Source organism: Prionailurus viverrinus, chromosome A3 (genome assembly GCF_022837055.1).
Source record: "Prionailurus viverrinus isolate Anna chromosome A3, UM_Priviv_1.0, whole genome shotgun sequence".
NCBI classification, from domain to species: Eukaryota; Metazoa; Chordata; class Mammalia; order Carnivora; family Felidae; genus Prionailurus; species Prionailurus viverrinus.
In genome coordinates, this window is record NC_062563.1 from 82,173,407 (window position 1) to 82,185,800 (window position 12,394).

General features: G+C 34.7%; 1 protein-coding gene across 7 annotated transcripts in view; it reads right to left on the reverse strand.

Annotated features, from left to right (window-relative positions):
• The window catches only part of VPS54 (VPS54 subunit of GARP complex), an 88,599-nt gene that overhangs the window by 28,459 nt on the left and 47,746 nt on the right, over positions 1-12,394 (reverse strand). For all 7 annotated transcript variants that reach the window (XR_007150824.1, XM_047852284.1, XM_047852282.1 and 4 more), the window contains 3 exons: positions 10,041-10,096; positions 8,960-9,056; positions 4,937-5,277 (listed from right to left, as the gene is read on the reverse strand). Coding sequence is in view for 6 of the 7 variants with exons in the window: in XM_047852284.1 (XP_047708240.1) it covers positions 4,937-5,277; positions 8,960-9,056; positions 10,041-10,096 (494 nt within the window). In the remaining variant the exon portion in view is untranslated. The remainder of the gene's footprint in view (positions 1-4,936; positions 5,278-8,959; positions 9,057-10,040; positions 10,097-12,394) is intronic.

A 12,394-nucleotide genomic window follows, 5' to 3' on the forward strand; every position in this document is an offset into this window, starting at 1 on the left:
CTGCTGTAGCATGTTCCATACTTATTTCAGACTCCAAGTGAAAATTCTGCAAAAACTACAGCAAAAATAAAAAATTCTAGTTAGGTACAAGGTGGTAGCTTTGGCAGGCTGTACACAGGGTGCTTAAAATGACACACTGGAAGGAGGAAAAAGGAAGATTATTTCATGACAAATAGGCACTTTTTTTTTTTACTTATAATTATGAATGATAGTTAATATTCAGTTCAACTGAACTAATATTTCCTGAGCACTGTACTAGAGAGGACACAACAGGTTGCTGTCCTCAAAGAACTGACAAACAGAAATACGTATAAGACGAAATGTATTTTTTCCAGTTTTGAGAAGACTTCCTGTTTTTAAACATTTGTTTTTCTTGAGGCATGTATAAAGACCACTGATTCCATACCAACAATTCAATGCAGTGCTATTATGAACCAAGTTTAAGTGCCTTTGCATCATTTCTCTCCCTTTCAATAGAATTAAAATAATTTTCAAAGGTCTTACAAAGAGAATCTGATGTATGTTAATTTGAGGCAAACCACTACCCTAACTGGGTTAAGGTATTAAGGGAAGTTATTGCCTGCTATCCTTCAAAATTATAATATCATTAAATTTATTTACCGATGCTTTAAAGTAATAGAGGGAAGAACACCTGGCTGACTAAGTCAGTTAACATTTGACTCTTGATTTCAACTCTGGTCATGATCTCATGGTTCATGAGACTGAAGCATGCCTTAGGCTCCACACCTACAGCAGCAGAACCTACTTAGGGTTGTCTCTCCCTGTCTCCCTCTGCTCCTCCCCAACTCATGCTCACTCTCTCTCACAATAAATAAAAAATAAAATTAAAATTAAAAAATAAAATAAAGGATTAATATTCTTACTCTCAGAAAAAGCAACTCATTTGGTTCTCACACTCCCAAGACAGGTAGATAAATATCTACTTTAAGGATGAGGACACTGAATCTTTGAAAGTTTAAATGACCTACCCAAGGTCACAGGTTAAAGGACTAGAACCTAGAATCAGTCTAATTCCATTTCTAATCTGCTAAGCTTCCTCCACTCCAACATTTACTTCTATATAAATAGTCCAATACTATTTCAATACCAACTCCCACAAAATTGTTTGCTTAAATTTTAAAGGTCAAATTTACAAGGCGCCTGGGTGGCTCAGTCGGTTGAGTGTCCGACTTGGGTTCAGGTCATGATCTCGCAGTTTGTGGGTTTCAGCCCCATGTGGGGCTCTGTGCTGACAGCTCAGAGCCTGAATCCTTCCTCAGATTCTGTGTCTCCTTCTCTCTCTGCTCCTCCCTGTTCACACTCTCTCTCTCAAAAATAAATAAACATTAAAAAAATTTTTTTTAAATACAGTTCAAATTTACCACTGAAATAAAATTGCATTTTGTGAAGGATGTTTAAAATTTGCCCCCATGTAATAGAAAGATTAAGAACATGAAACTCTTGGCAATATGCTAGCAATTCACAAAGATTAAAAAAAACAGGGGTGCCTGGGTGGCTCAGTCAGTTGAGCTTCTGACTTCGGCTCAGGTCACGATCTCATGGTTCGTGGGTTCGAGCTCCGCGTCAGGCTCTGTGCTGACAGGTCAGGGCCTGAAGCCTGCTTGGGATTCTGTGTCTCCCTCTCTCTGCCCCTTCCCCACTCATGCTCTCTTTCTCTCTCAAAAGTAAATAAACATTAAAAAAAAATTTTTTTTTAAACAAAAAAATAGCAGATAAAAACAACTCTCATATCTTTAAGTAGGGTGACCATCCAAAAAGATGGGAAGTTTGGTATTTTAAGAAAATCATTTAATTTAGTTATTTGTAATGTTGCTTTTTACAAAGAATTTTTTTTTAAAGTCTATTTATTTAGAGAGAGAGAGAGAGAGAGAGAGAGAGAGAGAGCGAGCGAGCAGGCAGGGAAGGACAGAGAGAGAAAAAGAAACAGAATCCCAAGCAGGCTCCAAGCTGTCAAAGCACAGCCCAACACAGGGCTCAAACTCACCAACCGTGAGATCATGACCTGAGCCAAATTCAAAAGTCAGATGCTTAAATGACTGAGCCACCCAGGTGCCCCTAAAAAGAATTTTAATTTTTTAAGTTTAATTGGATCTCTTTCACATTCACAGGAAAAAAAAAAAAAAAAACTTTATAAAGATGATGTAGCATTTCTGCTTTTGGGTACATACAGAAAAGAACTAAAAGTAGGATCTCAAAGAGATTTGCATACCCACGTTCACAGTAGCACTATTCACAATAGCCAAAAGATGGAAGTAATCCAAAAGTACACCAACAGATGAATGGATAAAAACATGTGATGTATACGTACAATGGAATATTGTTTGGCCTTAAAAAAGAAGGAAATTCTCACACATACTACAACATGGATGAACTTTGAAGACAGTATACTAAGTGAATTGAGCCAATAACAAAAGGACAAATACTGTATAATTCCACTTATATGAAGTACCTAAAGTAGTTGAACTCACGAAGACCAAAAGTAGAAGGGTGGCTTCTAGGGGACAGGTAGAGGAAGAAATGGGGAGTTGTTGCTAAATGGGTATAGAGTTTTAGTTTTGCAAGATGAAAAAGGTCTTGGAGATTGGGTGCACAACAATATAAATATACTACTACTGGACTGTGCATTTAGAAATGGTTAAGATGGTATATTTTGTTATGTGTTTTTCACCACAATTTAAAATAAATGTTTAAAAAAACCACAAAACTGTCTAATTCTTTCCATTATTTTTCTTTTCCCATTTCCTGCCTGGGAAATTATTTCTTCTTTTGTGCCCATATCTGCACTGCAGTTACCTTACAAAGGCTTGTGCTGAGACTACATAAAGAACTCCCATAAATCAGTAAGAAATGAACACAGCCCAGCAGAGAAGTGGGCAAAGAACTTGAATTGGTGCTTCACAAAAGAGAACATCCAAATAGTCAATGAATATATGAAAAGTGATCTCTTACCAATGATCAGGGAAATAAAAAGTAAAACTAATATACCTGCAACATACCCACCAGAATGGCTAACATGTAAAAGACTGACAACACCCAAGACTGAATGAAGATGTAGAAAAACAGGAACTCTTTCACATTGCTGATGGGACTATAATAGAGTACAATCACTATGGGAAACTCTTATTAGCTAAACTGACCAATCATATACCTCAATCATTCTTAGGTATATATTATGCTTATAACACATATACAAAAGACACCTAGAAGAATGTTGACAACAATCAAAATGGAAATAACACAAATTTCATTTACAGTAGAGTACATAATGGTGTAGTCAGAAAGGGGAATACTGTACACAAATAAAATTACTGCTACATGCAACAACTTAGAAGAATAGCACAAATATAATTTTGAGGGAAAGAAATTTGAGACAAAAGAACATGATTCCATTTATGGTTCCATTTATATAGTTTAAAAACCAGAAAAACCAACAGTTTTTGTGGTCTTCCTTGGGAAAGAGTGAAAACACAGTTGCAAGGAAGGTTTCCAGAGAGCTGGTAATGTTCTATTTCTTAATTTGGGTGGTGATTACACCAGTATACTCACTTTACAATCATGGAGGTGAACACGTACAATTGATATATTGGCCTATATGTGCATTATACTCCAAGTAAAAAGTTAAAACAAAACAAAAAATTAAGGAGGGTACCACCCTTTGTCCTTTCCATCCTGCTGCTAAGGATGCGGATTTGATGATAAAAGCTGAAGCAGCCTCTTTACAGATGAAAGCTGGAAAATGAGGACAGCAGAGCTGCCTTCTCCACTGTGGACCTCTCATCTCTGAACTGTTACATGACAGAAACAAAATTCTACACTGTTTGAGCTATAGGATTTGTACACCCCTTGTAAATTTTAGACTGCACCCTAACCAGTAAATGTGAAATGTTAGCTTGAACAGAGAAAAAATATTTTTATTAATATGTAGTTCAGGGTTTTCTTTTTGGTGAGGAGGAACGTATTACAGTTGACTTTATGCTGTAACTGCAACCTTCATAAACTCCTTGGCCATAGGCTGACTTGTGTAAAAATAAAAGTACATGCTGAGTTATTATTCTTAACAATAATTAAATCCATACTACGTTCTTGGGTCGGAAAGATTTTATTGGCCTTGTTTTGTTTTTTCCACACAAGAGATTATTGGGACAACTGGTGAACTGTGAATGGGATGTATGGATTGCAAGGTAATAATGTATCAATGTTTTCTTCATTATAATTGGTTAACTGTAGTTATTTAAGAGAGTATTCTTGTATTTTAGGAAATATACACTTAATAATACGGAAATAATGAGACATCACGTCTGCAACCTTTTGCCAAATGATTCAGAAAAAAATATTATCATGAGAGACAAAGAGAGAAGAAGGGAGCAAGAAAGAGAAAAAGGAAGAAAGGGAGAAAGAAGGCAATGTGGTAAACTGTCAACAAATGACTTTTTCGTACAATTCTGGCAACTTTTCTGTAAATCTGAAATTATTTCAAAGTAAGTTTTAAAAAGTCATGTTTGAAAAAATGGTATAATCCGCTTGGAAATTCATGCCTTTGAAAAACTAAATCAAACAGATCTTCACTATATACAAAATACAAAGGCGTTATAGGAAAAGAAAGAAAAATAAACAAGGTAATGCTGACCTGATTTTCAGGACAAGTTCTGCCACTAGTGACTTTAAGTAAGTCAAATGCTCTGAAATAAGGGCATTTAATTAAATGGTTCCTTTCCAGCCTTAAAATTCTGTAATTTTCAATTACTTCCAATGCTCACCTCCTTACATTACATTTTCAAAAAGATATGTGTTTTGTAAAATTAATTTATTTTTGTTAAATTAAATTCCAAGACCAAAGTTCATATGTTTTTCAATAAATTGAAAAAATCAGTCTTACTCAAAATCTTATAAAGTTGGCAGCAGTCAGCATACTCACATCATATCCACACCTCCTGGAGTAGCAGATGACGATGTCTGCTCTTTGCTGGATGAAGAATCAGTAGTACATTCTGGTTCGGATACCGAATCACTGCTGCAGGGCTCACTATTCGGAGATGCATTTCTTTGAGAGGTAGTGTCGATTGCTATAGGTGTTAATTCACTCTCATTGAATGCATCACTTATAAACAAGCCTTCATGGATTAAATAAGCCACTTCTGTGTCCAGTGAATTGTCTTTTGCAGCATTCTTCTGTTGTGAAATCTCTTCCAATTCCCTGGTCCTTCGGTTTTTGTCAAGAACTGAGAGAACAACGCTGTGAATGATATTTAACGTTGCCTATAAGAAAACAGGATATATTTTTAAAGGATTTAATATAACATGTATCTAAAGTCCCCAAAAGTGAATTCTGCATATGTACTTTTTAAAATCTTATAAATGAGTGTCAAGGTCATGCATGTCATAATTACACCAATCTTTTTTTGTGAAAAAGAACTACTCAAGAGAAATGGGTTCCCTAAAGCTTAAGAATGGAGTTCTGTATTTTCATTGATTTAAGTAGCAATCTCCTGAGAGTACATTGCATATATTCTAAGTATCTTAAATAGGTTACACTAAACATAACTTGCCTACCATATATCTAGTAAGGGGTTAAATAGCCACAATATATAAAGAACTCTTACAACTCAACAAAAAAATCTGATTAAAAAATGAGCAAAGAAAGTATTTCTCCAAAGAAGACATACTAATGGCCAATGAGCATATGAAAGGATGCTCAACATCACTAATCATTAGAAAAATACAAATCAAAACCAAAATGAGATACCACCTCACACCCATTCAAATGGCTACTATCAAAAAACAAAAACAAAAAACAAAACAAGAAAAACAAGTGTTAGAATATGAAGAAACTGGAGCCTTTGTGTACTGGTAAATTAAATTATGAACTTCAAATAGTTTATTCCTATAATGTGGTAAACACTAGTAAAAGCCAAAACAACCTTTTCTGATTATAAAAGTAATACCTCTCTTTGTAGAAATATTTAGGAAAAACAAAGAAATTAATAATGAATTTAAATTATACTGCCAAAAGATAACCACCAAAAAGACAAACTGTCTCTTTATTGTATGAAGATGAAGAGATAATAAATCTTTTTAACATAGCTGATCACATACTATATAAACAGGCCTATACTGTCCCTTCACTTAATGTTATAATCTACGCATTTTCTTCAACATTAAAAATCCTCAGATGCATGATATTCCATGGTAATGAATATACCAGGCATAATTTACTTTACCCTTCCCTCTACTGTTAGATATCTGGGTTCTTTCCAATTTGCAGTTATTTGAAAATTCTCAATTAAAAATGAACAGCTTGTGGGGCGCCTGGGTGGCGCAGTCGGTTAAGCGTCCGACTTCAGCCAGGTCACGATATCGCGGTCTGTGAGTTCGAGCCCCGCGTCGGGCTCTGGGCTGATGGCTCAGAGCCTGGAGCCTGTTTCTGATTCTGTGTCTCCCTCTCTCTCTGCCCCTCCCCCGTTCATGCTCTGTCTCTCTCTGTCCCAAAAATAAATAAACGTTGAAAAAAAAAATTTTTTTAAATGAACAGCTTGTAATTAACATTATTTTTCAATGAAATCATACCCTTACAGAATCACAAACTTTTTTCAAAGAAAAAGTACCATATTTATATGTTATATATCATCTTCAAAGATGTTTTACAGAAGTATTAGCTTAAGGGGTCTAAATGTGAAAATGAGAAACTACAACTATGATAAATCACTGTTCCCATATTGTATATATATCAAATGAAGATTTGACTTAGTTTAACTGATAGAGAACCTAAAAGTGAAATAGCTATAAAAAAATTACTGGCAAAAGATATGAAAGCAACCCAAGTGTTCATCCATAGATGAATGGATAAAGATGTGGTATATATATACAACGGAACATTACTCAACCATAAAAAAAGAATGAAATCTTGCCATCTGCAACAACATGGAAGAATCTAGAGGGTATAATGCTAAATGAAGTAAGTCAAAGACAAATACCATACGATTTCATTCATATGTGGAATATAAAAAACAAAACAAACAGAAAAAAACAGACTCATACATATAGACAACTGGTGGTTGCCAAACAGGAGAGAGGTGGGAAGAAGGGTGAAATAGGTGAAGGGGATTAAGAGTACACTTATTGTAATGAGCACTGAGTAAATTATAGAACTGCTGAATCATTATATTATACACTGGAAACTAATAGAACAGTGTATTTTAATTTTTTAATATTCATTTATTTTTGAGAGAGAGAGAAAGCACTAGTGGGGAAAGGGCAGAAAAAGAGGGAGACACAGAATCCAAAACAGGCTCCAGGCTCTGAGCTGTCAACACAGAGCCTGATGCAGGGCTCGAACTCACAAACTGTGACATCAATCATGACCTAAGCCAAAGTCGGACGCTTAACCAACTGAACCACCCAGGCGCCCCTAGAACACTGGGTATTAATTATACTTAAATAAAAAAGAATACTGGCAAAAAGTTGGTCAATTCTACAATCTGCAGTGTAAGAGTTATATACATCCAGACATACAATAGAAGTATGTGTGATGAAGTCATGGCGGGAATATGAGAAAAAGTGAAAACGTGGCTTAGTTATTTGAGCAATCCACATCTATAGGTTTACTATCATCACTACAAATGAGTGGGACCAACATTTTGGTAGGAGCCTAAAGTACAGTGAATCACATTTTTAAAAACTTTTCCCACTCAGGTTATACACATGACTTAGCATCACTCCATGTTGATAAAGTCATGTCACAGATTAAGTACCAAAGTCCCCCAGGCCATTTAACAGAATACCAAGGAGATGCCAGGGATGTTAACTAGCACATGTAACACAATACTGACATCTGATAATTCAAAGAATAGCAAATTTCACAACCTGTTACATTCAGTAATTCCTAAGCATTGTCTTATTAAAACACAGCGGTGACATGTTAGTGATTCTAACTACAATGCATTAGTCTGTGACATCTTTTCTTCTGAAAAATGCTCTTTGGCATATGTTCTTTTCCTTATATTGACTGGTTTAAAATTAAGTGATTATACTGAAGAGACAGAATAATTAAATGTAAATGCATAATCCTTGATCGGACCTCAGATTAAAAAGTAAAATAAAAGCCTGCAATAAAGGACATTAGTAGAGCAATTTAAATATGAATTATATGTTAAAAAATGCCATTGGGGCGGCTGGGTGGCTCAGCCGGTTAAGCCTGACTTTGGCTCAGGTCATGATCTCACAGTTCGTGAGTTCAAGCCCTGCGTCAGGATCTGTGCTGACAGCTCAGAGCCTGGAGCCTGCTTCAGATTCTGTGTCTCCCTCTCTCTCTGCCCCTCCCCTGCTCACACACTGTCTCTCTCTCTCTCTCAAAAATAAATAAACATTAAAAAAATTTTTTTTAAATACCATTATATCAGGATTAAAGATTTCTAGAAAACATTAGTGGTTTAGAACAGATTTTTGAGTGTTTCACACATTGTGCCTATAGATAATCTAGAGAGATTCAAAAATCACAAAATCATAAGAGGAAGTATTATTTTATAATATTTAATGCCAAGTAAGCACTATATTTTTTAATACAAAACTTATCCTAAATTATAGAGTATCAAAATACTCTGAAGCACTTCAAATCTTATTTGAAACCAAAGCTCTTTAGAGAAATTATAAAAACAGGGGTGCCTGGGTGGTCAGTTCAATGGCTCATTCTTGATTTTGGCTCAGGTCATGATACTACAGTTCATGAGACTGAGCTCTGCATTGGGCTGTGTGCTGACAGCATGGAGCCTGCTTGGGATTCCCTCTCTCTGCCCCTTCCCCACCCCCTGTCAAAATAAACAGTAAAAAAATTACAAAAAACAAAGAAATTATGTTTTTCTAATCCGATTCTGTATGTATATACCTAGAAAGTGGACTTAATTTTAGCGATATTCTGGATAAACTGAAAATCACATAAACTTACCTTAACTCTTTGTAGGAAAATTGTAAACTTTGAGAAAATGTCCTTCAGCAGATCAAACCACTGAGGAAAATTCAACATTCTCATCTGATCTGCAAGCCTAGAAAAAAAAAATTCAAAGAAAAAAATATTTGTCTTTGGGCACTTAGGAGTTTATTCTCAAAAGATACTTCTATATTTGCAATACAGGAATTTTTCTATTTGAGAAAATTTCCTAGGGAATAAAATTTAAAATAACTGACTCTCCAGGTCCATAGAGCTTTTAACAGAATACCAGTAACTTAATTTTTCCAACTACTAGTGATTCCTGCATTGTTACGGTTGCTTCAACTAATTCTGAAACAGAGTTTTCACTAGGTAATAGTGTAGAAATTAAAACCCCTCAATCCTTATTCTATGAATTTGGCCTGGAAAAATTTCACAGTGATTCATATTGCTATTTATATCTTGGGCCACTTAATAGAGTTTAGATATCTATATGAACTAGAAATTCAGTTATAAAATATTTATCACCAATCTCAAAATGAAAAAAAATAGGAATTTAAAGGGCGAAAACAAAAAATTACAGGCATGAGGCAATTCAAAATCATGTACTCAAATTCCTCAAAGTCAATTAGAAGCTGGGTTTTAATCAGATAGCTAAATAATTTAAACATAACACTGTGATTCCTCTGAAATGGACCATCTTCAATTTCTCTCCTCCATACCTATGTTGTAGCCTCTTGCCCTGGGAGGCTGACCTGCTGGGCGTGGCCAAGGAGGAGCCCTTATAAAACACTGGAAGGAAGAAAGGTACTGATAGCTCCACCTCCCTTCCTGAGAGGTTGTCTCAGGAAGGCTGCCTCCAGCACTGCAGATCACTTCAACTACTACAGGCCTTTTTTTTTCCTACTACTAAGTGGCCTTCTCCTGAATCCTACTGTTCTCATCTCTTGTCCCTTAAAGGTACTGCACTGTCACTTGTGATTTTTCTACACTCTGCCCATACCTTAGTAAATAATTCCTTAATTAAATCCTCCTCAGATTATTCTAATGTGTCATCTTTTCCCTAACTGATAACTCCCAACGTAATATTTATACTTACTTCACAATAACATCTGTGTCAATTTCTTCTATTTGTGAAACTTTATTAATCACACACTGCAAATTTTAAGAAAAAAATTCAATTAACATCTTTAGAATTCTAAGTACCTCATGGTTCATTTACATATTAAAAATGGCTTCCACGGAAAAAAAAAATGACCTCAATGACTACGATCATTTTACCAGACATCTCTTGTGTCTTTTATACACACGTCAAGGTGTATAAAACACTGTAGCATTATATCCTTACCCTACTAAATAATTATTCCAGGATATGCTTGAACTGTTATATTAACTAAAATCCCTTACTATTTAAAACCACACACCAAACAAACAGAACAACACCCAGAACCATAATTCTTAGGAATAAGGTATAAGCCCCATATTAAAATTCCAAAAAAAAGTTCATTTTGGAGGTTATGTTTTCTTGCAATATATGTAACAGATTAAGTTAAAAAAATGCTTAGACTTCAGGAGAATCCTGGGAATTACAACACAGCAGTTTCATAAAATCTGTCTAGAAGTATCACATACATATATAAAACTACACAAATTATGTTCAAATCTATTTTTACAAATGGAGTACACTTGTGTAATGAAAACTCGGATCATGAAATTAAACACTGCCAGTAAGCACCTCTCTTGCTTCCCTTCTAGTCACTACTTTCTCCGAAAAGATACTATCTTGATTTTTAATACCACAGATTAATTCTAATATCATAGATTAATTACAAAAGTGTGTCTCCTTTGTGACTCCTTTGTGTCTGGTTTATTTGGCTCCACATTATATATGTGATATTCATCCATTTGTTCCATGTGATTTATTCATTCTCATTGCTGTACAGTATTCATACAAATATACCACAACTCGATCATTTTTTTTTTTTTACTGATGACAGAATTTGGGTTTTTCAAAGGAGAAAAAAAGAAAAATTTGGGTTTTTCCAGTTTTTATTACAAATAGTGCCGCCATGAAATATTATGCTGTTTTGGTAAATTTATGTATGCATTTCTGCTGATAAATACCTGGCAGTAGAATTGCTGAGTTACAATGTATGTGTACATTTAGTGCTAGTAGCTATTGCCAACAATTTTTGAAAGTGGTCATAACAATTTTAAAATATTGTGTTTTAGTATTCAAAAGAAGTAAAAAAGGTGGTATGATTACTGATCTTTTTTTGCTTGTTTTATTTAAACATTAAAAACTCAGAAATGTACATTCAACCTGATGATGATCATTAAGCCTAATAAGTGTATTTAAAATTATTGTTTCTCATATTTAGAAAAACTGAAGTTTAATGTTTAATGATATTTATCAGAGTAAAACAGCGAAACAAAGATGAGACTGAAAAAGGTTTTAGTTTACAATAATAATTTCTTAAAGATAAGGATAAGAGGAAATAAACATTTACCTACTGCAGGTGAGAATGTATTTGGTAAAATCTTTTTAGAAAGCAATTCAACTCTATCAAATAGCTTTAAAAATACTTTTCACTCTCTGACCAATAATTCCACATCTAGAAATCAGCTATAAGAAAATAGTCTTAACTATGGAAAAACCCAACAAAACTTTACACCAAATATGTGTGTCACAGTGTTCTACAGTACCGAACTGAAAAAATGTAAATATTCAACACAGAGGAAAGGCATAACTAATAAAATGTGGATAGGATTTTATACAACCATCAAAAATGATGTGTCTGAAGGCTTATAAGAGAAAATGCTTATGTTATGATTCTGAAATATATGTACAATTCACAATCATATATACAGTATGATAGCAACAATGAAAAACATCAGTAACAATTTACACTTAGAATTACACTTAAAAATACTTTTTTTTTAAGAGAGAGAGAGAACACACACACACACACACACACACACACACACACACACACACAAGCTGAGGGGAGGGGCATGAGGGAGAGAGAGAAAATCTTAGGCATGTTCCATGCTCAGCACAGATCCCAATGTGGGGCTTGATTCCATGACCCTGGGGCTTGATCTCATTGTCCTGGGATCACACGACATGAGCCAAAATCAAGAGTCAGATGTTCAACCGACTGAGTGACCCAGATCCCCCTACACTTAGAAATATTCTTAAAGTGATAATCTTTTGGCTAGTAGGTCTATTTTTTCTTCTATTTTTCTATATTCTAAGTTTTTAAATAAATGAGAAAATGTTACTATTATACTGCATATATATTATTACTAGATCATGTAAAAATAAATTTGATAAAAAGATTCTAGGGGCACCTGGGTGGCTCAGTCAGTTAAGCATCGACTCTTGACTTCATGGTCTTGCAATTCATGAGTTCAAACCCCACATAGGGCTCTGCACTGACAGTGTGGAGC